The sequence below is a fragment of the Podarcis raffonei genome, chromosome Z, assembly GCF_027172205.1.
Source record: "Podarcis raffonei isolate rPodRaf1 chromosome Z, rPodRaf1.pri, whole genome shotgun sequence".
Taxonomy (NCBI): Eukaryota; Metazoa; Chordata; class Lepidosauria; order Squamata; family Lacertidae; genus Podarcis; species Podarcis raffonei.
In genome coordinates this window covers 28,266,749-28,293,280 of record NC_070621.1, presented here as the reverse complement: position 1 = coordinate 28,293,280, position 26,532 = coordinate 28,266,749, and the positions used below count along the sequence as shown (strand labels likewise).

Sequence of the window (26,532 nt, the reverse complement as noted above, 5' to 3'; positions counted from 1 at the left end):
CACAAGTGACTCCCTACAGTGGATCCATGAATTAAAAATAAAACATAAATCAGTGCAGTATGTATTTATCAAGCCAACGTGACTTATCTTCCAGGTGAGTGGAGGAGATGGAACCGGTAAGAAGAGTTTCCAGATGAACAGCCTGGGCCAAGTTGTCCAAATGACTTCTCCTGGCAAACCATATTACATTTCCCTTAAACTAGGAATTATAATTGGGAAATATCACGGAAAGGCTGGATTCTTGCAAACTAGGTCTGTTTGTTATTGCATGAGAGGATACTTTGCCCAGATCTCCTCAAACCTGGGAGCCAGCCGTGCATAAGATGAACCCTGTCGCATCAGGCCAAAGACTATCTAGTCCACTATCTAGTCTTACAGTGGCCAACTAGATGACACTGGGAAGGCCAGAAGCAGGACCTGAGCACAACAGTACTCTCTTCCCTTGAAAATCCGAGCAACTGGTATTCAAAGGCAAATACCTTCAGCCGAGGTAAACAGTTAAAGGTAAAGGGACCCCTGACCATTAGGTCCAGTCGTGACCGACTCTGGGGTTGCGGCGCTCATCTCGCTTTACTGGCCAAGGGAGCTGGCATGGCCAGCATGACTAAGTCACTTCTGGTGAACCAGAGCAGCGCACGGAAATGCCATTTACCTTCCCGTCAGAGCGGTACCTATTTATCTACTTGCACTTTGACATGCTTTTGAACTGCTAGGTTGGCAGGAGCAGGGACCGAGCAACGGGAGCTCACCCCGTTGCGGGGATTCAAACCGCCACCTTCTGATCGGCAAGTCCTAGGCTCTGTGGTTTAACCCACAGCGGCGCCTGGGTCCCATTCAAGCGAGGTAGAACACAGTTATTGTGGCTAATAGCCAGAGGGCTTATCAATACTTCCTCTTGTTCCACTGCTTTCCCCTCTAACAACTTTCTCCACACCATGCATTATTTTACATAGCTCTATCATGCCCCCCTTACTTTTCTTCTTGGAATTTTTTCTTGGCCGTGCAAGGAAAGTGCAAAAAAAAGGGGTGAATTATACAGTGGTACCTTGGGACATGGGTGGAGAGAGCTACCAGTTGCTACTAGCCATGATAGTTGTGCTCTGCCTCCATAGTTGGAGGTAGTAATGCTTCTGGATACCAGTTGTTGGAAACCCCACAAGGGGAGGAGTTCTGCCCATGTCCAGCTTGCAAGATTCCCACAAGCATCTGGTTAGCAAGTCTGAGAACAGGACACTAGACTATTGAAGATGAGAGACGGAATGAGACAGGCTTGCGAAGAACCATGGATGTCTGCCTTTCCTGCTGTGACAAGGTCCTCTTCCCCCTGGTCTCCCAGGACAAGGAGAGGCATGAAGGAGGAGGAGCAAAGGCAGCCACACAGGCACACTCTCAGATTGCTTGGGGAAAACCCCAGAAAGGAGGGGACTCTACTAAAGAATTAACTTCACTTACTCCATGTGATTTACTGCTGGCTTGCTCCTGACAGTAGGACCTAAACCAATGACTTCAAGTTACAAGAAAGCAGATTCCAACTATATATCAGGAAGAACTTTCTGAAAGCAGGAGCTGGTCGACAGTGGAACTGACTCCCGCGAGAGATTGTGGATTGAAGGTTTTTAAACAGAGGTTGGATGATCATCTATCATGGATGTTTTAGTTGAGGTTCTCATATTGTAGGGAGTTGGGCTAGATGACCCTCTGGGTCCCTTCCAATTCTGCAATTCTTTGATTCTGTGACTAGATAGGTCATTGGCCAGATCTAGCAGACTCTTCCTATGTTGCCAATTTTGTATTTTCTTTTCCTTCATTCCCTTTTTATTTTATTTGCAATCACAAGTTGTAATGGAGCTCCTCTTTGCCCCTGCCGCCCTCCACTACAAATGCCCCCTCCAAATAATGCTAGGCCATGGTGTAGCAATTTCCCAAGGAGACATGGGGCGGGGGGAGGCACTAGCAGGAGTTCCACAGCAACCACCAGTGGAAACAGAAGAGGTAACAAAGGAAACACCACTGATTAATGCCCCTCCAATAATTATACATAATGTTCCCCATTGATAAATCAAAAAACGATTTCCCCCAAATTCATGGTATGCATTGGGGGTAGGCAATTTTCAGGAGAATGATTTTTTCCTTAGTCTCTCAGATAACCTGCTGTAAAAGAGTACATGGCAGGATATATATTAGCTGTCATTTAGCCCACTATAAGCACAAAAGGCATTTTCTTGACCAAACTTTCTGAACCTCAGAAGCACATTAATATTTGTGTATTTTTATTCTACATTAACTTGAGGACTTTTTTGTGTGAAGAGAAGATTCATAAATACAATTAGTGGGCACTAGCTGTAGGATGTTGCTCTAGTTTGCAGAGCACATTTTCCCTTGCATAGCTCAGCTGCTATGGTCCCTTGTGATATTCCATTATTACAAGGTTATATTGCCGTTATTGACCTTTATTGAGACGAACTGGGAAGATGATCTTTCATCTAATTGCTGTGCAACTAATTGAATTAAAAACTGGCAGCCTATTCAGCTCAGTGTGGTAGACTGGGTGCTGACGTTGGACAGGAAGAGCAACATTCATTGGAAGACCTTGGGCCAATAATTATCTTATTAGGCAAGTGTGGGCCAATAACAATCCCCCAATGTAAGCCATATCACAGGATGGTTATCAGACTAAAAAAGGAAAAGCTATGTATTTGTTTAAACATATATATTGCTCTCAGCTTTCGGGATAAATCAGATGTAGGAAACCTTTGGCCTTCCAGATATTGTTGAACTACAACTCTGGAGAGCCCCAGCACACATGGCCAATGGTCAGGGATATTGAGAGTTGCACTGCAAAATATGGTGTGCCAAAGATTCCCCATCTTTTGGATAAATGTGATCATGTATGTTCTAAACCAGATTTCCCCAATGTGATGGCCTTCAGATGTTTTGCAACTCCCTCCAAACCCAGCCAACGTAGTAGCCAACAGTCACAGATTGTGAGAATTGCAGTTCAAAACATTAGGAGAGCATCAAGGTGAGGAAGACCCTTGCAAACATATGCACTGACCTTTTCTCCAAGTGTGCCATTCCTGCAGTATCCCAACATAAAGATCACTTTTGTGGTGTACTCAGGTACATCAGCAAATGCAGCCGCCTCAGCACTTAACTGTCAATTGCACCTCCACCCACATACATTTCCCAGGAAGTAAACTCTGTGGATATATCCACAGGGCTTTCCTCCAAATTAAATGCAATGATGGCCTTGTAGCCTATGCTATTTGCTGTGATGATGGAATATTTGCTGTGGTGCTGGGCTTAAGGCTCAAAGGCCTAAGACCAGTCATGGATCAAGCACCAAGTGATAATTTGTTAGGAGCTGACAGATGTGTGTGGAGCTCCCTTGCGTGGTGTTACAAATGAAAGGCAACTGCCTTTCGTTTGTAGTTTAGGCAGCTTCTCAGTGGAGCACATTCATGCCCTGGACAGACTCTACCTACTGGTCACTGGATTCTCTATGGACGGGTAGGAGTATAAGAGTGCTTCCTGCCTCAGTTGTGTCTTGTCTGAACAACAAGGTCTTCCTGAACTCTGATGTGGTTGTATTATTTTTATGGTTATTTTTAGGCCCTGCCTCCTGGTTTCCATTCCAGACTTGCTCTTTGGTTCTCTTTGGCTTGTCCCATGGCTACTGGATCTCAGCGCATGGTTCACCCATGATCCAGCCTTGAAGTGACTATCCACACTGCAGCAGTATCCAGGGACTCCTGGTGCCAAGTTAAGTGCCAAACAACTAGGGATGAGGGAGAAATTCAATTCAGTTCACATTTAAGGGTGATCCTATCTAAGTTGCACTTCCCAAAACAATATGAGAACTGAAACAGCCATTGCTTGAAATCCACACTTCTCTGAATTCTGTGATGTACCTCTAGCCAAGTAACTAGCATTTACTAACGCTTGCATAAAAACCACACATTTTAGTGAAAATAACCTACACAATTGCATTGTTTTAAGGGGGATAGCTTTGCAAATATGTGTTTAATGGGTTAAATTGCTTACAAATGTGTGTATTAGGAGAAATCAGCAATAAGATCCTGATGAATTTTCATGAGGACTTAATGGAAAAATATTGCAAGCTGATGTGGAAATGTGGAAAATTGAACTTTGGACTGGAAAGAAGGAGTAACTGGGAGAAAATGAAATTGACAGATTCGCCTATCCCTACACCATCTTTGGCATTCCCTAACCCTATCCTGACAATGAAGCAATGAGGCACCACCATTTCAAAGGTCCTACAGTAGAATCCATAGAATGTTTGTGCTCTGCAATTCATTTCCAGCTCCACTTAACAGTTATGTGGAGGATAAACACTGAGGTCTGGTGGTTATTTTGCCAAACGTAGGATATGGTGTGTAAAGTAAAATCCTTATGCAGGTATACTCAGACATAAGTTCCACCCTGTTCAATGAAGCATTTCCCCAAGGAAGGGTACACTGGATTGCAACTGCTTAGTGCAATCCTGTGTATGTTTATGGGGGGGGGAGTCCCACTGCAATCAATTAGGGTAACATCTCAGTAAGTGTGTTTATGATTGCAGTTTTGGATGATTAAACCAGTCAGATTTATTGACTGAAAATCTTCTGATTGGTTAAAGCGTTACTGGTTGATTGGATAGCAGTGGATCATGTTGTTTTTTTTAAAAAAAATGAATTATTTAAAATTACAAGTATTTACAAAAACAGAAGTTTTTAGGTGCCTTGCCATACAAGATGGAAAAACTGCTTCTTCTAAGGTAACCTTTGCTCTGAAATGGGTGTACAGCATCTAAATATTATGGGTTGGATCCAGACTTAGTCATACTTAAGGACATTGGAATCCCACTGGATCAGGCCAAAGGGAAACCTAGTCCAGCATCCTGTTCTCACAATAGCCAACTGCTTAGTAGAAATCAATGACTAATTCAGTGGGTTTACTCTAAGTAGAATTAAGTGTCAATCCAGCTCAAATAAAGCCTGTCTTTTAGTTTAGAATGATTGTTTTATTCTTATGAAAATTTATCCTGATACAATCAATCAAACAAAAGCCAGATGATCAATTGACTAAGATAAGGTGATGGCTTTAACAGAATGGCTTCTCCTTCCTTTTCTTTTTCGCTGTAGCAGGGCATACGCCTACTTGTGTTACCAGCCAAGGCAAATTTTTAAGATTGTGTTAGATCCACAGCATTAAAATGCTTAAAAGATTTCCACAGGAGAGATAAATTTCTCTCAGCCACAAGACAGACACATGAAAGGGATTTAAGCTACAGGAAAGTAATTTGAGATCAGATAAAACATCTTAACCAAATGAGGAGTTAGCCAAATAGAGTAAGGTTGCCCAGGGAAGATGGAGAATTACTTTTCCTGGATCCTTTTCATGAAGAGCTTGGATAAAGATTTAGTTTAGGCACAGCAAATCCCGCCTCAGTTACGGGATTGGATTGAACTAGATTATCTTCAGGGTTCCTTTGCAGCTCTTCAATTCTATGTCCTGACTGACTCTTAAATATTTGACTCTGAGAAATCACACATACTTGTAGCTTCTTTCCCCTCCTCCCTCCCTCAGCAGCTCTTCTAACTAGTAAACGGAAAATGTTGTGCAAGTGAATGGTGGATTTCGAACACCACATCAGTGGTGGGGAACCTCTGACACATGGGTCAAATGTGGGTCTCCAGTGCCAACTGTTCCTTGTGACCATAGCTGTCAACTTTCAGATTTGAAAATAAGGGATCAGCAGCCTCAAAAATAAGGGATCAGCAGCTTCCCCTGTCCCGGGGACAGTCTACGGGATATCTAACAATCCGGGATAGCAGCGGGAAACGGCGCTGGAATAAGGGAATTCCCCGCCAAAAAAGGGAAGGTTGACAGCTATGCTTGGGACTCTCTCCAGGCCATGCATCTATCCAGACAAGATATATTACCAGAGTTGAAGGACACAATGCAGCCCACAAATACGCTCAGGGTGTGAAGCAGAGGAAAGTTCCCTCAGGCTCTCCAACTCTGATGTAAAATATCAGCCACAGTGGAATGACAAGGACTCCAGGGGTAGAAAAATCTCCTCCCCCCCCCCAATGCAATTTGTACTGAGAGGGTAGAACAGCGTCCACCGATAAAAATGGAGGCTTCCCTCCTGGTGCAAAGAGAACTTTGGAGGAGGAGATTTTTGGTTGGACCACTCCCCTGCAAGGTAATAATTCTGTGAGCCCCATGGATTCTATTTAATTAGAAAATTCACTGCTTCATCAGGCATAATTTGCAAGATTACACTATCCGAAATACAAATGAGAGTTTGACCTTTCAGGATGAGCTGGTCAGTGTTAGGGACTAGATAACCATTAGGAAGCAACAGGGCATTTTGCTTGCCCTTTCAGAGTGGCAAAGAGGCTTTGTTAAGCACCTGGTAGCATCTAGCATACAAAACAGCATCTTCTTCCAACACCTATCAATCAGTTCTGAGGACAAGAGAGGAAAAGAAGACCAAACATATACTGCCTAGGACAGTGGAGAAACGTGCTTGCAGACAGAAGTGTAAAGGTTAGGCAAATGGATCCCCATGGGTGTGAGTACAACAGAAGACATTTCACTCCACAAATACTGCTTTGCTTTCCATAAGGCGTCTGCCCTTTTAATCCTCCTGGCATTATTCTATTTCTATGAGTTGAGTTAACATTTATTTATTCTCCTCTATTCTAGCATGAGGATTTCCGAAAGGTGTGAGCAAATGATTAATTACGGATCAATTCATAATGACCAACTCTTTGATACTCTCCTTTGGAGCCTATGAACAAAGCAAAGATGATGAAGAACAGCACTGCAATAACAATAATATACTCATCATCAACAACAATGGGAACCTAATTAATCTTGCATATTCAAACTTGTTTTTTCAGACTCTGTTGTGACCTACCATGGCTTGCTGTACGAGTGAACCCTACAGTAGCTGATTTCTGATCCAGCCGAAAAGTTTGCAGAAGCTCCTTTGTTTTGTCTTAAAGCAGCCCTTGCTAACCCAGTGCCCTCCAGACCTTCTGGACTATGTTCAGCCCCAGCCACAATTTTGGATTAAATGACTTTGGTTGATTACTACAAACAAGGTTCTTGCTTTAAACATCTGCAGAAAGAGGCAATGCAGTTCTGTCCTATAAAGCATGAAGGTGTATTTATGCATTACTGAAATAATGGTAACACTTACTGCAATAAAACATGCTACGTTTAGTCCAATATATAATGTACACTGCTGTTAGGTTTAACACGTAGTAAGTTAACGAAACACAGACAGCAGAAAGGACCCCTATGATTTGTTGCTGGAAAAACTATGTTTCTGCCTCCAGATGTTTAAAGGTAAAGGACCCCTGACAGTTAAGTCCAGTCGTGAATGACTCTGGGGTTGCGGCGCTCATCTTGCTTTACTGGCCGAGGGAGCCGGCGTTTGTCTGCAGACAGCTTTTCCGGGTCATGTGGCTAGTATGACTAAGCCGTTTCTGGCGAAACCAGAGCAGTGCATGGAAAGGCCGTTTACCTTCCTGCCGGAGCAATACCTATTTATCTACTTGCACTTTGATGTGCTTTCGAACTGCTAGGTTAGCAGGAGCAGGGACCGAGCAACAGGAGCTCACCCCATCATGGGGATTCAAACCACCAACCTTCCGATCGGCAAGCCCTAGGCTCAGTGGTTTAGACCACAGCGCCACCTGCGTCCCATCTCCAGATGTTTACATTTCTGCAAAAGTCCTGGTCATTTGCCTGAATAGTAGGGATGGCAGGGGCATGCACACAATGTTGCAATGAATGTGGTCTGTTCAGACCATCACATGTCAAGCATGAAAATCTGAAGGTTATAAGGTTGTTTGATTGAATGCATTTATAAGTGTCCCTTCAATTGGAAGCCTTGCCATATCTCTCCTGAAGAGGAAGCCCCACCTGCAGGTACACTGCAGGCAAATCTTCAGTGCACCCCTCCATCACGATTTTAAGCTCTGGAACCTGAAACTAAGTGGCAACCAAAGTTAGGACCATTCCTGCAGCCAGTTCCTTATGCACAAATGTAACTTAAAAAAGGAGGAATGCAGACTGACTCTTGTTGTCAAATAAACATCCAGTTGATAGAACTTAATATCAGCTCAAGCAACAGAAGAATGGTTCCCTTAACTAGGGAAGATTGGTGAATTTGGCGGAAACCGGAGAACTGCAGCAATGAAAACCAGGGAAAGGGTTTGTCTAAAGCAGACATAGACTGTAACTACAATGATGAATGATTCTGCACTTGCTGTTTCCCGATGTTTCCTACATTGCATACTGCAGGCGGTCAAATTTCCTAAGTCCAAGGATCATATTCACAATACATTTATTATGGAAAACCCTGATACTGCTTTATGACCTCCATTGTTTTCCCCAATCCCATCCACGCATCACAATGCTACCCTCCCTGCGGCCAGGGAAAGGTGGCAAATATTGTTCATGATGCACAGTGGAATTGCATCTTATGTGGATTTTAGGGTCCAAAACCAGAATATAAAGCGAAAATTGCATATAGCCTAAATTACCTTAAATTACCTCTCCAGTCTGGCTGCAAGGTGCTGCCACTTGTTGCAGAAATACTTCATTGCATTGAGCTTGATTCCTTTATATGCAATTTTTATGCATAATTTTGCATATAATTAGTTTTATTGGAAGAAACAATACCTATCCAACAGTGGACGAGAAGCTTCAATGTAACCAGGTGCTTGATGGGTGAGGATGCCCAGTGTGGGCAAAGATCTATCAGGTTGGAATTGTGAAATCTCATGTATAAATTCCTCCATCTCTAACCACCATGAAAACACCTGATTTGGTCCCAATTTCTTGTTTGTTTGTTTGTTTGTTTTGCTTCCTTTAACTCCCCACTCCCATTCCTCCTCTTGCCCCATATCTGCCATTTTTATTTTGTGGGTCTACTCTAGTAACTGCTAGTCTGGACCATGGGCATAAATTCTCAGGCATGGAAAGTGAGAATAATGACAAAGTTTTGGGAGAAGATGAACTGCAGATAATAAAACAATGCTGCACATGACAAATACTGGGCAGAATGGAAAATGATGCTGTGTTACACTAGCTGTAATCTTACACAAACTTACTTGTGAGTAAACCTCACTGAACTCAATGGGACTAAATACAGATAGGCTTGTGCTGTTAATTGCCCTGCATAATACTCATACAAGCAGATTACGTGAAAAAAAATATAAGAACACCAAAATGAAACACAAAGCTTACCAATGACATATGCAAGCAGCAAAGCCAGTGTGACTGTAATAGCTGTTGCACTCAAGGCAGTACACTTCCAGTTGCAGCATCTGTAAGGTTTGTTAAAAGAGAAAGCTGGTCTAGAAAAAGTACTTCTAGGAAGTGGCCTGGGAGGCGGCGAATAAACAGTATTGGAAGTTAAAGGGTAATTCTGACTGGCGGCACTGAAGATAGCTGACGAGCCAGATCCATGCTTAAATAGGAAATGCCTAGGGAGAGAAGACAGAGAAGCATGTTGTAAAAGCAAAATTAATGTCTGCACAAGAAAGAACACACCCTGTGGTTTAAATACCTTTTGCCTACATGAAATACATGTACACTAGAGCAGCTTTCACAAGCTTGGTGCCTTCTACATGTTGTTGAACTACAACTCCCATCAGCTCCAGTCAGCATGACCAATGGGCAGGGATGGTGGGTATTGTAGTCCTACAATATCTGAGGACACCAGATTGAAGAAGACTGATCTGGAGTAGGTGCCATTGTAAACAACACAATCCTAGACATGCATACTCAGAAGTAAGTCCTACTGTGTTCCTAGGTAAATATGTTTAGGATAGCAGTATAAAATGCTCCTTTTGGCCTCAGCATGCAGTTTTCAATAAACATAAGCTGGAATCCATGCAATATTAGTGTGTCTTTTCCAGACTCTATCTGACCACAACACAGCACATGCATGATCTCAAGCTGTGCAGGATTCATCATTGTAGGAATTTTGAAAAGGCAGTATCAGAGTTCATAGGATTCCTAGATATACACAAACAGAAGGGACAAAATGTCACAAAGACCTTTGATGATAAGAATCTAAAGAGTGCTGTTTATTCTGCCCATGCCACCGTTTCTCAATGATGTGTTTTAAAACATAGGAATGAATTTTCACAAATAACAGATTTGGGGGCAAGTAGCATTTAAGAAGCAGATGCCCCCAGCCTTCCCAGGTATGAAAAGGGGCAAAACATTAAGTGTTCCAATTGCATATGAAATTTTGTTGTGTTTTCCTGCAAAATTCTATTCAACACAGTTACAGCCTGATCCTAATCCTCTGGATGGTAAATGAACACATTCTCAGAGTGGGTTTGGACTTTTCACCAAAGTTCATCCAGCTGCTAGCTTGGCATCTTCCACAGTTGGCTACCAGGTCACTTGTTTGCAATGTCTTAAAGCCCTCTTAGAATGAAACACAGAGACCACAGCACATATGGTAAACTAATTTAATTTTAGACGCATGTATTTCACAATATATTGTAAGGAGTTACACAACAATTGCTATATATGTGTGTATGCATCTATTTCTCTGACACATTACATGCACATACACATCCTACACATGCACACATACACAGGTACAGATAACAGGATAATGGAATCTTGAATGTCTAACCATGTGGAGATGCACTGATTGAAACAATTCATTCTTCCTTGGCCCAGATAAAACTCTGCTGTGGGTAATTCTAGAAACATGTGGGCAGATCCACATGAGGTGAAGCAGAGCCACAGAGCAATGTTCCCAACACTGGTGTCAATGCTGCTTACTTGGACAGGATGGGGGCAAGGCTGGGGGCCATATGGATGCATCAACAGGGGTGCTAACACACCTATATTCGCACACAACCTTGCCACCCCCTGCTGTGATGTGGGTGCCTCAGAGGGTGCCTCTGTGGCTCCACCACCCATTATCCATGCTGCTACTGACAGTCATTTGTCACTACTCATTTGCCTAGATTTTGGAGCATGCCAGAATAACCTGATGCAATCAATGTTCATTTATAAAACATGTATACTATTAGCGCTGCCGCCGCCACCACTCCCCAACAACCCTGCCTTTGACTGAGGAATCCACAAATGCAGTCAACCAGACTAGCAATGGCAAACGTGTCTTTGGAGAATCTGGTGAATGGTTGTCCCAGAACAAATCAAGAGATGGGACCTTATCTCTGACCTTGTGCTGTGCACTAAAGGTATTAAGAAGCAGTAGGAAGTCTCAGGGCAAGATCACAAATGAAATCTGCTCCTCTGCTCCTCAAATTTGTGCTGAGCTTCAGAGATGCTTGGAAGCAGCAAGAGGCTTCAGTGGTTCCAAGTAAAACCGAAGCTGAGCCTTAATGTGACCTCAAGTTAGACTCTGTCCCAAGACCTCTGTACATGAGATGTGGAGGGTTGTTGGAGACCACCCCAAAAAAAAATGGCTCTCTCAAAAGTGTTGACAGAATTTATGGATTCATGCCAACGAGGGAAATACTTGAAGCTTCTCCCAGCACTTTATTTCTCTGCTAGGAAAAGCTTCACATATGCAATCTAATTGTGTCATGCTGCACTTAAAAGTCAAGAGCAGTGGGAGAAAAAGGTGTATAAAATTAAAAATATGTGTGTGTACACATAAACACATACATGTTTTATATACAAATAATATAACAAATTAATTTGTCAGTATTTTTAAGCCCTAGGCAACAGCTACATATTATTTATGCTTATTGGTGTGTCCTTGGGATAATGGGATAATGGGGATAGCAATGGCAGGGGATCACACCCAAAAGTGCAACCTAGAGCATAATTTTCCCTTAGAATTTTAAAGGAGCAATAGTAAGAACCATAGCTCAGTGATAGAGGATCTGCTTTGCATCCAAAAGGTCCCAGATTCAATCTTCGGCACCTCCATGTAAAGCTAGGTGAGACTCCCATCTGAAATCCAAGAGAGCCATTACCAGTCAGTGTAGATGAGGTGTGAGAAATCTCTGGCCCTCAGGATGCTGCTGAACCACAACTCCCCATAATCCCTGGTAATTGGCCATGCTTACTGTGGCAGATGGGAACTGCAGTTCAAAAACATCTGGAGGGCCAAGGGTTCCCCCTACCTAGTATATACTGGGCTAGACTGATCAAAGGTCTGGTTTGGCACAAGGCTACTTAATAGCTCTAGCCCTGGGTTTCTTATATCTGAAGAGACTAGCATGTTCAGTATGCTTAACAGTAATAATTATATTCTGCTAGAAGCATCTGACCTGATCTGTTCTGTTGCTTAGCCAAAAGGAGTCTGTCCATAAACTGTTATTTACAACAGTCTTGCTGCTAAAGTTTTCTTCAGCTTATCTGTTTATGATTTAGTGAAGTTTGCCAAAGCATTTGCTTTCTGGAGTTAGCCTGTTTATTCAGCTGCTTCGGCTACCAATAAAAATCAAAAAATCACTATACACATGTATATAGATAATCATAAGAGACTATATAGTGCTATCTTCTGGGGCTAAGAGCATTAACCAAATTATATTACTATTTGATGAGCAGCAGATTAAAATGAAAAACTGTAACCAAAACATTTGAATATGCAATGGTGCCCAAAGCTTCCCGGCATATTTGTGTGTATCTCCTGATTTGGACAACACATTACACATTTTAATAACTAACTAATAAAATAACTAATTTTAATAACTCAGTAATTGGCTAAAAACAAGGCAGTGAACGGACTGGTTTTAGGCTAACTTGACAGCCCAAATGAGTTAATGTTGACAAGGTACAATGCACTTTCTAAGTAAGAAGGTTTGATCTTACCCTTCATTCTGCATATATTTATCTTTCTTTCATGTGGTGCCAAATTTGACATGTGGTGATGATGTGCCTATATTAATAAAGGAAATATTAAATGGGGGGCAGTGTGTGATGCATCTGTTGGAGGTCAGCAACCTTTCTAGGCCCATGAGCATTTGGAGTCTTAAGTGAGTCTTATGAGTATCACCAGCTCTAGGCACTTCAGAAGAATAAACACTGAAAGCCACAGAAAGCTGAAAGAGGAAGTGGGGAAGAGAGACACTTTTGCAGGTTCCTTCTTTAGCTCAATTTATTTTTCAAGGGGGGGGGGAGGAGAGAGAATGTATTTACCTACCTCATTGCCAAATGAGGTAGTGGTGGGAGGTTCAAAGGTTTCATGGGCATAGGACGATGGCCTCAAGGGTACCATTGCACCCATAGGTGCTACACTGGTGACCAGTGATCTAGGTGCATCCGTGTTTGGTTGGAGACCATGAGTTCATACTTCAGGTGTTTAGAATTGGGGGACAGGGGTGAATGGCGTTAATATTGCAAAAGATTCATTTATCCATATTTTTATCAACTGGTTCATAAGGCCAGGATAAGATAAAGATACGGCTGGGGCAGGAAAAAACTGACATAGACATTGCATCAAATTTGTTTTCTGTTTCTCTTGAACATGGTAGCTAATCTGTGGGCCTCTAGTCTAGCCCCCTGCAGGAATCTCAGCTAAAGCATCCATCACAGATGACCATCCAACCTCTCCTTAAAAACTTCCAAAAGAGTCCATCACCTCTCAATGGAGCCCATTCCACTGTCCAACATGCCAAGCCAAACCATGGGAGTTCACATGCTCATGCTAAGCACTGGGGCTTATGGAAGTTGGGAGTCTAACAACATCTGGGGGCCACATGTTCCATGTTCCTGAGTTAATGTGACAAGTCATGTTTTTTAGAATGTGGCACCAAGACAGTGGCTGCAGTTCATCAGATCATCACATCTTACATTGGAGCTTCCCTTATTCCCTTATTACTCAATGGAATAGGGGAAAGAACCATCATATAGCTTAGGGCCTCCGTAACAGTAAATGAGAAACATGTATTTGTAAGTTGCATTATTGTCCAATATTCCCAGATTGCACATCTAGATCTAGACCACCTTGCTGGTTTTTCAGAGCCCTTAGACTTCCAAAATCGGTCTATGTGTATTGGGCACATAAAATCCTGAATTCTAGCCTAGAATAATCTTGAATATAGTTTGGGGTTCTTAACACAGTCCTATTGGTTTCTCCCTTTGTAAAAATAAATATCTAAGGGATACATAGATGTTGATGGAAAGATTTATGATGGCTTCAGGGTTGGATAAAGAAAATTCTTAAGCATTGTGGCTCATTTACCTAAGATTTCCATCCCTACTGTTCAGGAATGGATGGGAGTGTCAACTTCAGTTTGTCATTTTTCCAATGTTCACTTCAATTTGTTGCATTTCCATATCAGTTTCAGATTATTATTAAAGTCCTCATGAAAATTCATCAGCATTTAAGTGTGTATTTTTATAAGCAATTGTTTCTAATAGCATGCATTTTTGTAAGTTAATCTTTACTAATATATGCATTTTTACAGACACTTTTGCCTATTATATACATTTCTGTGTATCTTTTTTGGTTGGAGAACTGCTTCACAAAATTTGATGAAGTACAAATTTTGAAGGATAATTAAGGATATTTTTACAAACTACTGTTTCTAATATAATGCATTTTTGTAGGTTAATCTTTACTAATATATATATTTTGAAGGATAATTAAGCTTTAGTTTGCATGTTGTTTCAAGAAGTGCAAATTATGTAGTTTCCATTTTAAAATGCAAAGCAAACTTCTTTCCCCTCCCCTACAATAGCTGAAAGTTGTTTACAAAATCACACAAAGTAGTCAGTGAGACCATGTGGTGAACTTTATCCCCAAACATGTTGCTAACAAACTGTAAATCTTTCCCCTCTGATTTGAATGCTCTTTCCTTTATCTTGTGGGCAGAAGTCCTAGGCCCTTTATGTATAAAGTAGCAAAATGCTATAGAGGGAAGGCTTTTGCAAAAAGAGGGTCTTACATTTCACTTGGCACGAGGGAAGAGACATGGTCCTCCTGATTTCTGGTGGAAGGCAATTCCACAGCCGAGGGCCAGCAAATCCCCCACTGACTTCTGTGGGATCAGGATCAGGACCACAATGTGGAATAAGGAAAAAGGATATAATAAATTCTTGTTGGTCTTTTTTTCCCATTCACATTATTCTTTTTTATTAAAAAATGCTTTAACAGTTTCTGGATAGAAAATGGCAAAACTGTTTTAATTCCCCATTTTCCTTTTAAACAGAAAACCTATTGGATTGTTGAACATTAACATGAATGGCTTGACATGCACAACACAGATTACTTTCTGCGATGCACAGCTCAGAGAGATCATTAGAGTACAAAAGAGGCAACAAAATGGTAAACTCAAATCTGTTATTAAGGCTATCACAATAAATAGCTTGCAATAATTATGTTGATTCATTGCTGAATGGTAGTTCAAACACAAAAAAGAATAGTACTAAAATGACTTGAGAAAGCATGTCGATCTAGAATTAATTTTGATGGATATCTGTTAAAATATAGATTGTCAATGTGCAGTTAAGAAATTAAATATTTCTGATTTCATATGTATTCTTTTTTAAGGAACTCTAAGATGACTATGAAACTGCTTCTCCTAATTAATGGAAATAACCTATTAGAGAGCTCCTGGTTTATTATAGTGCAGATATTCTATTGTAAAGAAAATGTAAGCTATTCTCAAAATTTCTTAAACATATTGGTGTTGTAAGTTCTTTTGCTAGACCAGCCATGGCAAATGAAAGATGTTAGGGCTTATCCACACTTCCTCTTGTCCTGCTGCTTTTCCCCGAGGAAAACCACTCTTTAGCACTCAATCAGAGCAAATGGCAAGAGCGGGTTTTCCCTGGGAAGGAGTGGGGCAAGGGGGAAACCGCTTGGACCTGTACCTAGAAAGCATGGGTCCAGCAAAAGAATTGATCAGACCCATGTTTTCTAGGCACAGGACAAGTGGAAGTGTAGACAAGCCCTTGGAGCCCACCCATGGCAGGCAAAGATGACAACAGAATCCAGGAAAAGAGAAATAACACATTGTCACACATACAAACCTTTTAACAAAACATAATTGACATAAAAACTACATTAGGGAACAAGTACCACGTCAAAATATTGGTCTGTCGGGTTCAATATTGTCCACATGGACCAGCAGCAACTTTCCAGGACTTTCAGACAAGGGATATTCCCAACCCAACCTAGAGACTTCAGGGATTGAACCTGGGGTCTTCTGCATTCAAAGCAGAGGCTCTACCACTGAGCTAAAGCCCTTCCTACAGATATCTGCCAACAAAATCTCATGCAACTGATTAATTTCTAACAGCAGCCTAAAACATAGAACTGATCTGGTCCCATTGGTTCTCATGAATGTGCCTTTCTGACTAAACAGAAATTCTGAAATCTACGCATATAGCGACAAGCCTGTGGTTTAATAGCACAGTGAAATGGTGCTTCCATTTTTATTCCGTTTAAGCCTGATAATAGCCCTGTTTACTTGGAAGGTAGTGGCTTTGCTTCTAGACATGCCTTTGTGCTGGATTACAACAAGGCGGAAACACATCTAAAATCACCCAATGCATCTAAAAAAGTGGCAGAAAACTTTTTATAACTTCCCACCCAAAAAAGAAAGGAAAAGTGGATTATGGATGCATAAGAAACACACAAAGTTACAAATGGACTCTTACATAGTATTGGCTAGCAGCATTAAAACAATGACAGTGTGGTGCAATGAGCAAAGATGCAGTGTGGTGTAGCAGTTAGAGTGTCAGACTATGTTCTTAGAGACAAGGGTTCAAATACCTACTCTTCCATAAAGCTCAGTGTGTATACACACAACGAGCCAAACCCGGAAGTGACCTGGAAAGATCATAAGGACATCACTGAAACATCACTAAAAGGGTGGAACAGGGGGCAGAATGGGGGCGGAGTGGAGCAGGCTGTTTTCAGGTTTTTTCAATGGGTTTCAGTTATACGTGATTTCACCAAAGTACATGGTGCCTCGGATTATAACCCCCATGTAAATGGGGCCTGCCTGTATATGTGATAAATAACTGAAGAAATAAATTTATGTGAAGTGACTGACAAATACATATAACTTTTACTTCATCCTGTTTTGCAGTCAAGACATTTGAATCTTTTTTTATATAAAAAAAACCCCACCACCATTTGGCAGTGAAAAACCAGTAGAGGGGCTGTCAAACTGCGTTTCTATTCCTCAATGTGCCTTTTCAAAATGTGATGTGCCACAAGTGAGGTTAGAATTATTATTTAATTAGACAGAAAATGGCATGTATAAGAGGCATGCCAGAAAAACAGCTATCAAGCCAAAAGGATTTGAAAAATGAAACAGCATTTCATTATTATTTTTTGGGTTGTTGTTTCATTGTAATAAAGAAGATAAAAAAGAACACTGGAGAAACGACTCATTAACCAAGTGTCACGTTGGTCTGATAAGTGTCTTCAAATCTTCCGGTTCAGGAAATCTTTTCAAGTCTTCTGACTTATGCAGTTGTGTAGGTTGCCACATTTTCTACAGAGAGTAAGATGTACCCCCCACTCCACTTCACAGGTGGGGAGCCTGTGGCCCTCCAAATTCCATTGGACTCCAGCTCCCATCAGTCAGCATAGCCACTGGCCCAGGACTTAGAGTCCAACAATATCAGGAATACTGCAAGTTCCCCATCACCAACCGGGGTACATATAATCTTTCAACAAGCTAAACACGCTTCAGGTGTTTTGAATTACAACTTTCAGAAGCCCCATCAAGCATAGACAAATATCAGGAATGATGGTAGTTGTAGTCCACACCACCTGGAGGCACCAGGTTCACTCATATGAACTTGAATGCTCTTGAGTGCTTTTCGCATTATCAAAGACAATCCTGGGCACCAAGACAAACAACAAAACTCAAAAGTTGCATTGATGAAGTTTTATTGTATGTTGGATTTGAATGCTGCTATTCTGCTCTGCTGTTTTCCTAAGTGTGATTGTACATAATTTTATATAATTATATTGATTCATGTTGGACGTCACCCTAATAGCTTTGCTGAAGGGCAGCCTATTGAAATAAGAAAACCTTTTTTAAAAAATCAACAGTCCAAAAAGGTACTGCTCAAGACACTAAACAGTAAAAGGAGCTGCACACCCACAAAAAGTGATCTGTTGGGGTCAGACCACAACACTATAATGCTGTGTCCCTATGATTAAGCATGGAAGCAATATCACACACACAAAATCAACACACAAATGGAAACCACATAGACAGAAAACCTATTCGCTTCCCCCCAAAATTCTATAAATACTGGAAGAATGCCAAACAAATCCAAGACACTTAAATCACATGATTCCACTCACACAGAAACAATGAGATGGTGTCTACATTGTGATGGTGGCTGAATACATACAAGATTACACCTTTGTACTTCATATTAATTAAATGCTCCCCCTCCCCTGTTCTGTAGTCACAGTCATTAATGCCAGTTAGCATCCCCACTTCACCAATAAAGCCTGAGGAAAATCCATAGTTTAACTGCCCTAATTATAGGTACAGCAGGTTAATTAAGAAAGAAGGTAGTATACTCTGTGCATGTGAAAAAAATAATCAGAATCCCCCATTGGTAAGGATAGCAGCACCCTGGCAAAAATATGAGAAATCCAGTCTACAGCAATGTCAGGACTGGTCGTTGTCCTCTTCAGATCACCACACAAATGCTTCTTGTTCTTTTATAAAACTTGTTATTGCGTATTAACAAAACATTCTTATAAACGGTTCTTAACTATTATTCCTCAGAGTCACTTCTTTCAGATACCTTCTGAGCTCTGCTTCTCCATGACCAGCCACTCTCAAAATGGCGAAGGCGCCCTTCTCTTCGCTTTCCCGCTCTTTTTTCTAACCTCCTGGCTAGAGCTGGCTTGTATCTCCCCTCCTCCGAATCTGAGCTAGAACTTAACCCTTGCCTTTCCTGGGAACAGCCGGTCCCTCCCTGTTGTTCCTCTTGCTCTCTTCTCTTCAATTCACTGCTCTCCTCCCCGCCTTGGGGAATGCTTTCTCCCTCTGGGAAACTGGAATCTTCTAACTCTAACTCTTCCCTGACAAGCAATTTGGAGCACGACTGTCCGTGTGGCTGTCTCTGCTTTGTGGAACATCATCCATGTTGAGATACAGCAGGCGCCGACAATTCATACTTTCAGAAACAAATGAAGCCATTTTGTTCTGAAAAGTGTTACCAACTGGATGGTTTTTTTAAGGTCTCAGCCTTGGATGTTTATTTGTAAAAAATACATTGAGTTGTTGGTGTTGTAGTTGTTGTTGTTCGTATTATTTTACAACCAATTTTAGTTTAGTTTATTGCATGATTCCTAATCACATGAAGACCTGTGTGAAAGGCATTCCAGTAACAAGAACAGCAGACGAAGGAATAACAAGGACTATAGCTGACAGATGTGATCCAGAATCCCCTTGGCCTACTATGCCAGATGGATCTCCATAAAGACATGGGGCTTATTATAATTCTCAATGGAGAAAGCCTTGTTATGTGTTAGAATTTAGAGGAGCCTGTGGGAGGCAGGGGGAACCCAACCTAGCTAGGATGGGCCCAGCTTATCTAGCTATTATCTTGGGGGTCTCAGTACTCAGTCTTTTACTTATGATAGTTCCTTACTATTTAAGTTTTTTTAGTTGTGTTAGCATAACAGAAAACAATGGAAGTATTCCACTCCATGTGGAGAAAACTTCCTTCTCCGACTTTGCCTGTGGCAGCTCATCTGAAATGGCGTGGAAACAAAGTGATACAGCTGGCCACCTGAAACTGATAGTGTTGAACTGTTAGCCAACATCTAGCCAGTAGCTTGAGGCACTCCTCCCCAGGGCCATAGTCATGAAGAGTTTTAAGTATGGAGGAAGGACCTCAGGCCCAAACTCCCTCTGTGAGTCTCCTAGTCTGTCCATCTTGCTCATAGGCCTCTTCCTAGGCCGCAACTGATTTCCTGGTCATGCTTCTCACAGGCCTTGCTCTGCATCACATGCCTATCTGGAATGTATCCTTAAAATGGAATGTGCCTCTTGCTTGTGTAAAGGTGTACAGAAATGTCTGCCTTTCGTGTAGCCTGAAATGTAGCCTACTACATTAAGTTTAGAGCGGCATTAATTTTATCAACCATATTCTCTGGCCCTGCCCACCATTAGCATGTCCTCCCGGAAGATTCCTCATGAGGCAATGTGGCTCAAAAGGTTTCCACACCCTTGGTTCAAAGTCTCCTTGTTTTAAAGGCAGAACATTACTTTCTATGAACCTGGATGACTCCCAGGTTGAGCTGAGCTGGGTGGGAATCTGATCCAACAGATACAGTGGTACCTCGGGTTACAAACGCTTCAAGTTACAGATGCTTCGGGTTACAAACTCCACTAACCCAAAAATATTACCTCGGGTTAAGAACTTTGTTTCAGGATGAGAACAGAAATCATGCGCTGGCGGCGCGGCAGCAGCGGGAGGCCCCATTAGCTAAAGTGGTGTCTCGGGTTAAGAACAGTTTCAGGTTAAGAACGGACCTCAAGAACGAATTAAGTACGTAACCAGAGGTACCACTGTAATTGGTTGAATAGTTCCTGTTCATTAAGTCTTGCTCATTTAGAGAACAATTATATGTATATCTACTCAGAAAAAGGCCCATTCCGTTCAAAGGGCTTACTCCCTGCTAAGTGCATTTAAGACTGCAGCCTTAATCGTGACACAAATACAATGTAGGAGACAATAAACTTGTAGACTTGAAAACTGCTGCCAAGCGTCTGTTGTGAGACAGGTGAGGTAGCAAATATATCTTTGAGAGAAAGAAATGTTTATTTTGAGAGGCAGCAATATTAGAAGGCTTGCATTGGAGACCTCTGTCTGTTAGTAATAAAAAAAAAAACAAAATTGTCACTGGGGTGTGGACAAAGTAGAATATCTCCCTTCCCCAAATCCCAGCACAAACAAAAATGAAAGCCTTCCCTGCACAAAGCACATGTCAGGTAGAAGAGTGCACTCTTTCTCCTGGGATACTAGTTTTCTGTGTGGATGGATATTTTTAGATGGAAGAACATTTAAATTGTTGAAGTCCAAGAAAAGGACTGCTGCTTGACAGTGCTGTAAAGCTGACCTTTGGTCGCTTTTGGGATGGGTTGCAGCCTGATTAGGATGGCAAGATGAAAAAGGGACTGGGCTCCTGTACCTTTAATAGCAAGCTATACCTGATGAAATTCCAGTTCTACATAACTCTTAAAGGTGTAGAAGACCTGTTCCCTTTTCATCTGACCACCATAGGCTTGACCTGTCTGTTTACTCAGACTAAACTCCTACTGAGTTGTGAACAGGCTTAAACTGCCTGCCCCATTCCACTCCATTTATTTGTCTACTCAAACTTTTTGGTCTAATTTTGTAGTCAGAAGTAACTCTTGCCATCTTTACTAGGAATTGTGCCCTTGAAAAAATGTTTAGGACTGCAACCTTACATTGCAGCCTTAGTTACATAAAAGAAAGAATTTCATCAGGTGTTGTTTCCCATGCTACATCAGTAATTAAGTAATTAAGGCTGCAATCATAACCTCATTTACCTAGGAATTAAATTCGACTGACTTCTGAATTGACACGGCTAAGATTCTGCTGTAATGCACCTATGGCTTATTCCCAAGTAAATTCACATAGGATTATAGCCTCAAATATTTTAACAAACTATTTGGGTGTAGGTTAATTGAACAGGAACTGATTTACAGTGATATGGATTTGTGGTGAAAATTAATTAAAACATTTTTATTTGAGGTGATTTGGAAATGGAATTAATTGGCTTGCCTTTTTGAAATTTACATGTTAGTAATTATTTCTAAATTTGAATATATACTTATAAATTAGCATGTGGCATTTTTAATGAAAATTGTGTTCTTGTTTATCTTCTTTTTCAGCGGTGCATGTACCCTATTTCCGGGGATGCTTAAGTGGCAACGCTGTTTCTTAAATAAACTTTTCTACTCCTGCGACTTTCTGGATCATGACTTGAAAGTACATTATGCTATAACATGTTATATAACCTGCTTTCGCCTCTCAGTCCTGGCTGAGCTGCAGAAATACTCTGTATTCAATAAACAAAGCAAAACAAAGATAACCAGTGTGTATTTAAGCGACTTAAACAAACTAGAAATGAACAGAAAACAGGAAAGCATGCTCTGTTGAGTCGTTGAAGTTTTAAGGATCCTATAAAAACAATAAGCACATAGAGCTATGGCTGTCAAAGATAATGACAGTACATGACCCTGTAAATCATCAGTCCTGAACAATTAGAGCAAAGTGTCCATAAAAGCTGAGAATCATAATTATTTTTAGTGAGAGAAAAGGGAACAAGCCATGGGTTGGCAACATGTGTGAGTGCTTTATCATGATGGAGAGGGAGACATAATAAATTCATCTAAGGTGAAAATAAGAAATTGCCTCTAAAAGGGGCCTCTTAACCTTTTTAATGTTATCCTAGCTCTGCTATCCTTTCCCACAAATTGCTGCCTCTCTTTCACCACTCTGAAAGCACTAGTTTTTAATAATAGGGTGCTGTTAGATTGTGCATGTAAACTAGGAATTTACCCTACTTTAAACTAGAGGTTACAATCCTAGACCCATTTTGGCTGGAAGAGTGGTATGATACTGCTTTAAATGTATAGCTCAGATGGGGCCTGAGCGAAATTATGTGTAACTAAAAAAGCTTTGTAATTTTCCTTTGTCCCCCCACACCATTATTCAGTTATTTTTCTGCATCTATTCTTAGATGGGGCACACAAATAAAACAGAATAGCCACTTTTACTCCGGCTGTTCCTGACTAAAAACATCCCTGTACAGAGTCAGATGCAGACTTTGGCTTCTCTGCTTGTCTTGGCCAGCAAAGGACTCTAAAAACTCTCTGGCAACTACAGTTCTCCTCTGCCCTTGAGCGCCTTCTTGCTCAGCAGTTCACCCCTAGTTCTGCTAAGTTCTTACAGTGGTGATTCACTGTTGGTTCCTTCTCGGTTTAGAAGAATATCACAGGACAGGCCCCAACTCTTTCTTCAGGGCCTACAGGTTTCTTCCCCTTCCTTCAGGTAAATGGTGAGAGTAGCACTCATCCAAGAAAGGAACACGAGCAAACCCCAAACTATTTCCATTGGGGAACAACTTTGTTGAGTCCTTACTTACTTACTTACTTACTTACTTACTTACTTACTTATTTTAGCATTTCTGCACTGCTGCAGAAGTAGTCTGAAAGGTTAGCAAAACCAAATTGCCAATACGACCTAACAACACAGAACATAATCAATACAATATTTACTGCATTTGCCTTAATATACATAAAGGCAGAATACCTTCTTTTGAAGTCAATCTTTTGAAATTGGGTGCACCTCCAACATAATGAATTCAAAAGAAGATATTCTGCCTTTATGTGGTAATTTGAGTGCATGTTGTCCCTGACATTGCCTGCAAGTGAGTAATAAAAATATACTCATTGTAAGGCATCTAATCCCTCCACCCATTTTTCAAGCTGCACACTACCAGCTTTCCAGCTACTTCCCCTCCCTTCAAAGCCACAAAAACAAAAATGTATTGGGCATGGTGGGAAATTAAGAAAGTGGCTAGACTCACTTTGCCTGTGGCCATTGCACCCAAGTAAGGCCACTAACAGGGGAAATGACACATCAGAGGACACTTTGCCCAGCTCCCCCCCCCCAACCCCCACAATCCTGCAGCTGGTCCTACTTAGATTGTAAGCACTTCAGAATAGGAACAGGACCTTGGTCCAACCACTGTCCCTCAGCCTAACCTACCTAAGAGAGCTTTTTCCTGGACAAAATACAAAGGGGGAGAACTATGCATGAGCTCCTTGCAAGATACACCTACAGTATATATTTACATATCATGTACAGATAGGGCTATTGATAATGATGACTGCGACAACGGTTTGATTTTCTTGTTAGGATCCTCAGAACTGAAGCATGAGGTAGAAATATAGGAAATAGGAATAAATATAACCATTTGTAGGAAGAATTGTCCAGTCCTGAAAGCTGTTACAAACTGCTGTGGTTTTAAGAATTAGAATGAGATTTTGAAGGATATAAGCACTCAACATGTGCATTCTGAATTATCTCTGGTTATTATAGGGGGAGATGAATTAATGCCTCTAAATCTACTTTGAGATTACAAATGTTCCAAATAAAATAAAATAAAAGAATCGGCTTAAACCTATTAGATAGATTTCAGTATTATTATACAAGAAAGATTTAGCACAGTGATACATCTGCCATCAAAATGCGTCTGGTTTGATTGTAAAAGAATTTTGTTCCCTTTCATGTAACTTTGAGAAAAGCGGGGGGGGGGGAGCAATGCACTGGTGTTTCCTCTTCTGCCATCAGATCATTTTCTGGAAATAAACTGAGAAATAAGGCTGTTTTCTCTACAGTGGCGAAGAAGAAATGCCATATATAAAGTAGCCCCAGGCTACAGTGCTGTTTAAGCAGAGTCTGCACTACCGTTCTTTGGAATAATACGATAGGTCATTTAGGGTAACTGTTATGGACAAATAACTGGTATCCACCAATATACCACTTTCCTCTGTAGTGTTCATAGTTCATTGGCTGGCCCAGGACCAGTTACCCCACGGGATTGTGGTGGTGAAGACAAACAGGTGGGGGCAGAGACAGAGATACAACTCTGTATGCTGCCTCAATCTCCTGGAAGAAAAGGTGTTACGGGAAAGAATGATTTTCCAGTGTATGAATTTCCCTTCCCTCTTCTCTTTGTCATTGCCAGAAGATGAGATTAAACACTTCTCTATGTGTTTTTAAGCATCCCTGTGACATCTTAACTCAAGTAACTGTGGTTGGTGACATCTTAACTCAAGTAACTGTGGTTGATAACAAGCTAGGATCTAAAACCATGGTTTGATCCTGGATTCTTCTCAGTAACAACCTCAGTACCCAGAGTTTGGGCATCATAGGAAACTATGGTTTGTCAAAAAGTGACACTGGAAGCTTTGACGTTTTTCCTCTGGCATGCAAAAAAGCGGGAGGGGATGCAAGAGCCTAAGGCTTATGTGGGTTCATTCATGATGCATTTCCCATTAAACCCAAATTGGTTGATGACTAGATGACAAAAAATTACACATCAGTATATAAGAAAACCTACATTTAATACCTGATCCCCAATATTAAGCTACTTTGTCTTTGCTTTATTTATTTAGTACATTTGAATTCTGTTCCACTACTTTTATTCAATAATGTTTGATTTATTTTTAGCATTTCCAACAAATATTTGATATTCTTTTCTGCAAACTGCTTAGAGTTCTTTTCTGATTAAATGGCTTATAAATCCTGTTAAATGAATAGTTTCACATACACTTATTTTTAGGTCATAGATATGTGCATTGTAGGTTTGTACCTACCTGGTTTCTAGTGGTATATTACTATTCAGGACCCAACTGTTATGGAGATGCACTGCGTCCTGCGTACTGGTTGGAGGGGGCGGAGCAGCTGGGCTAGGTTGGCTGCGGGTCGTCATTGACCTTCCCTGGAAAGAGTCAGCTGTTGAAAGCGGCTTCCTGCTGCAGGTACATGTGTGGGGTGGTGGTGGAGGTGGCGGCAGTGGTCTGAACGTGAACTGGTTTCGTGGGCTTCCTGGCATTTCTAAATGTGGAGAGACATCAAGGGGAGGGGGGAGAGAGAGAAACAAGAGAGCCAGTTATTATTTTGAGCAACAACAGAAGAATAAAGAGTTTCCATGCCTAATAGGATTACAGCATTTGTCATAGAGAACGTTGCAATCAATCTGTCTTGGAAATGTAATTTTAACTTATGAGTTCACGAAATGCATGCATACAAAATGGAGAACATCCACTGATTTGAATCTGTATGAAATGCAGTCAATATAAAAGTTAGTGAAGTGACTTATGCAATTTCTCCTAGGCTTTCTATTTGGTTTTTTGGGGGGGAGGTGTTTTTTAATAAAGACAAAGAGTCGTAGGCTGAGAGTGTGTTACAGCTCGGATGCCACGTGATTTCATCAGCTGCATTTCGGGACATAGCGATGAAAGGAACTGTAATGTTTTAGAAATAAACGTCTTTCATGCAAAATCGAAACAGGAGAAACCATCCAATTCATCTATCACATTCATATAATATAAACCATGGGTAGGCAAACTAAGGCCCGAGGGCCAGATCCGGCCCAATCGCCTTCTAAATCCAGCCTGCGGACGGTCCGGGAATCAGCGTGTTTTTACAAGAGTAGAATGTGTCCTTTTATTTAAACTGCATCTCTGGGTTATTTGTGGGGCAAAGAAATTCGTTCATTTTGCCCCCAAAAATATAGTCTAGATCTGAGGGACAGTGGACCAGCCCCCTGCTAAAAAGTTTGCTGACCCCTGACTTATAAACTCTTTCAGTAACTAGTAGTCTGTTCCATGGAATAAAGTCATAAACAGTTCTGAAATTGTGTTAGTCCAACTGTGGTGTCTAGCAAACATGCCTGCAAAAGAATCAATGGCTAAGAGAAAGGGATTGAGGATATTCACTGAAAAGGAAGTGAGTAACAAGGTA

At 41.2% G+C, this 26,532-nt stretch overlaps 1 protein-coding gene across 8 annotated transcripts in view; it reads right to left on the bottom strand.

Moving 5' to 3' along the window:
* Window positions 1–26,532, bottom strand: part of TENM1 (teneurin transmembrane protein 1) — a 408,277-nt gene that overhangs the window by 187,981 nt on the left and 193,764 nt on the right. For 5 of the 8 annotated variants that reach the window (XM_053373197.1, XM_053373202.1, XM_053373199.1 and 2 more), the window contains exons 4-6: window positions 25,383–25,623; window positions 14,922–15,014; window positions 9,274–9,512 (exon numbers count right to left, since the gene is read on the bottom strand). In XM_053373197.1, the coding sequence (XP_053229172.1) occupies window positions 9,274–9,512; window positions 14,922–15,014; window positions 25,383–25,623 (573 nt within the window). The remainder of the gene's footprint in view (window positions 1–9,273; window positions 9,513–14,921; window positions 15,015–25,382; window positions 25,624–26,532) is intronic. The other 3 variants (XM_053373200.1, XM_053373201.1, XM_053373204.1) reach the window with 1 other exon arrangement.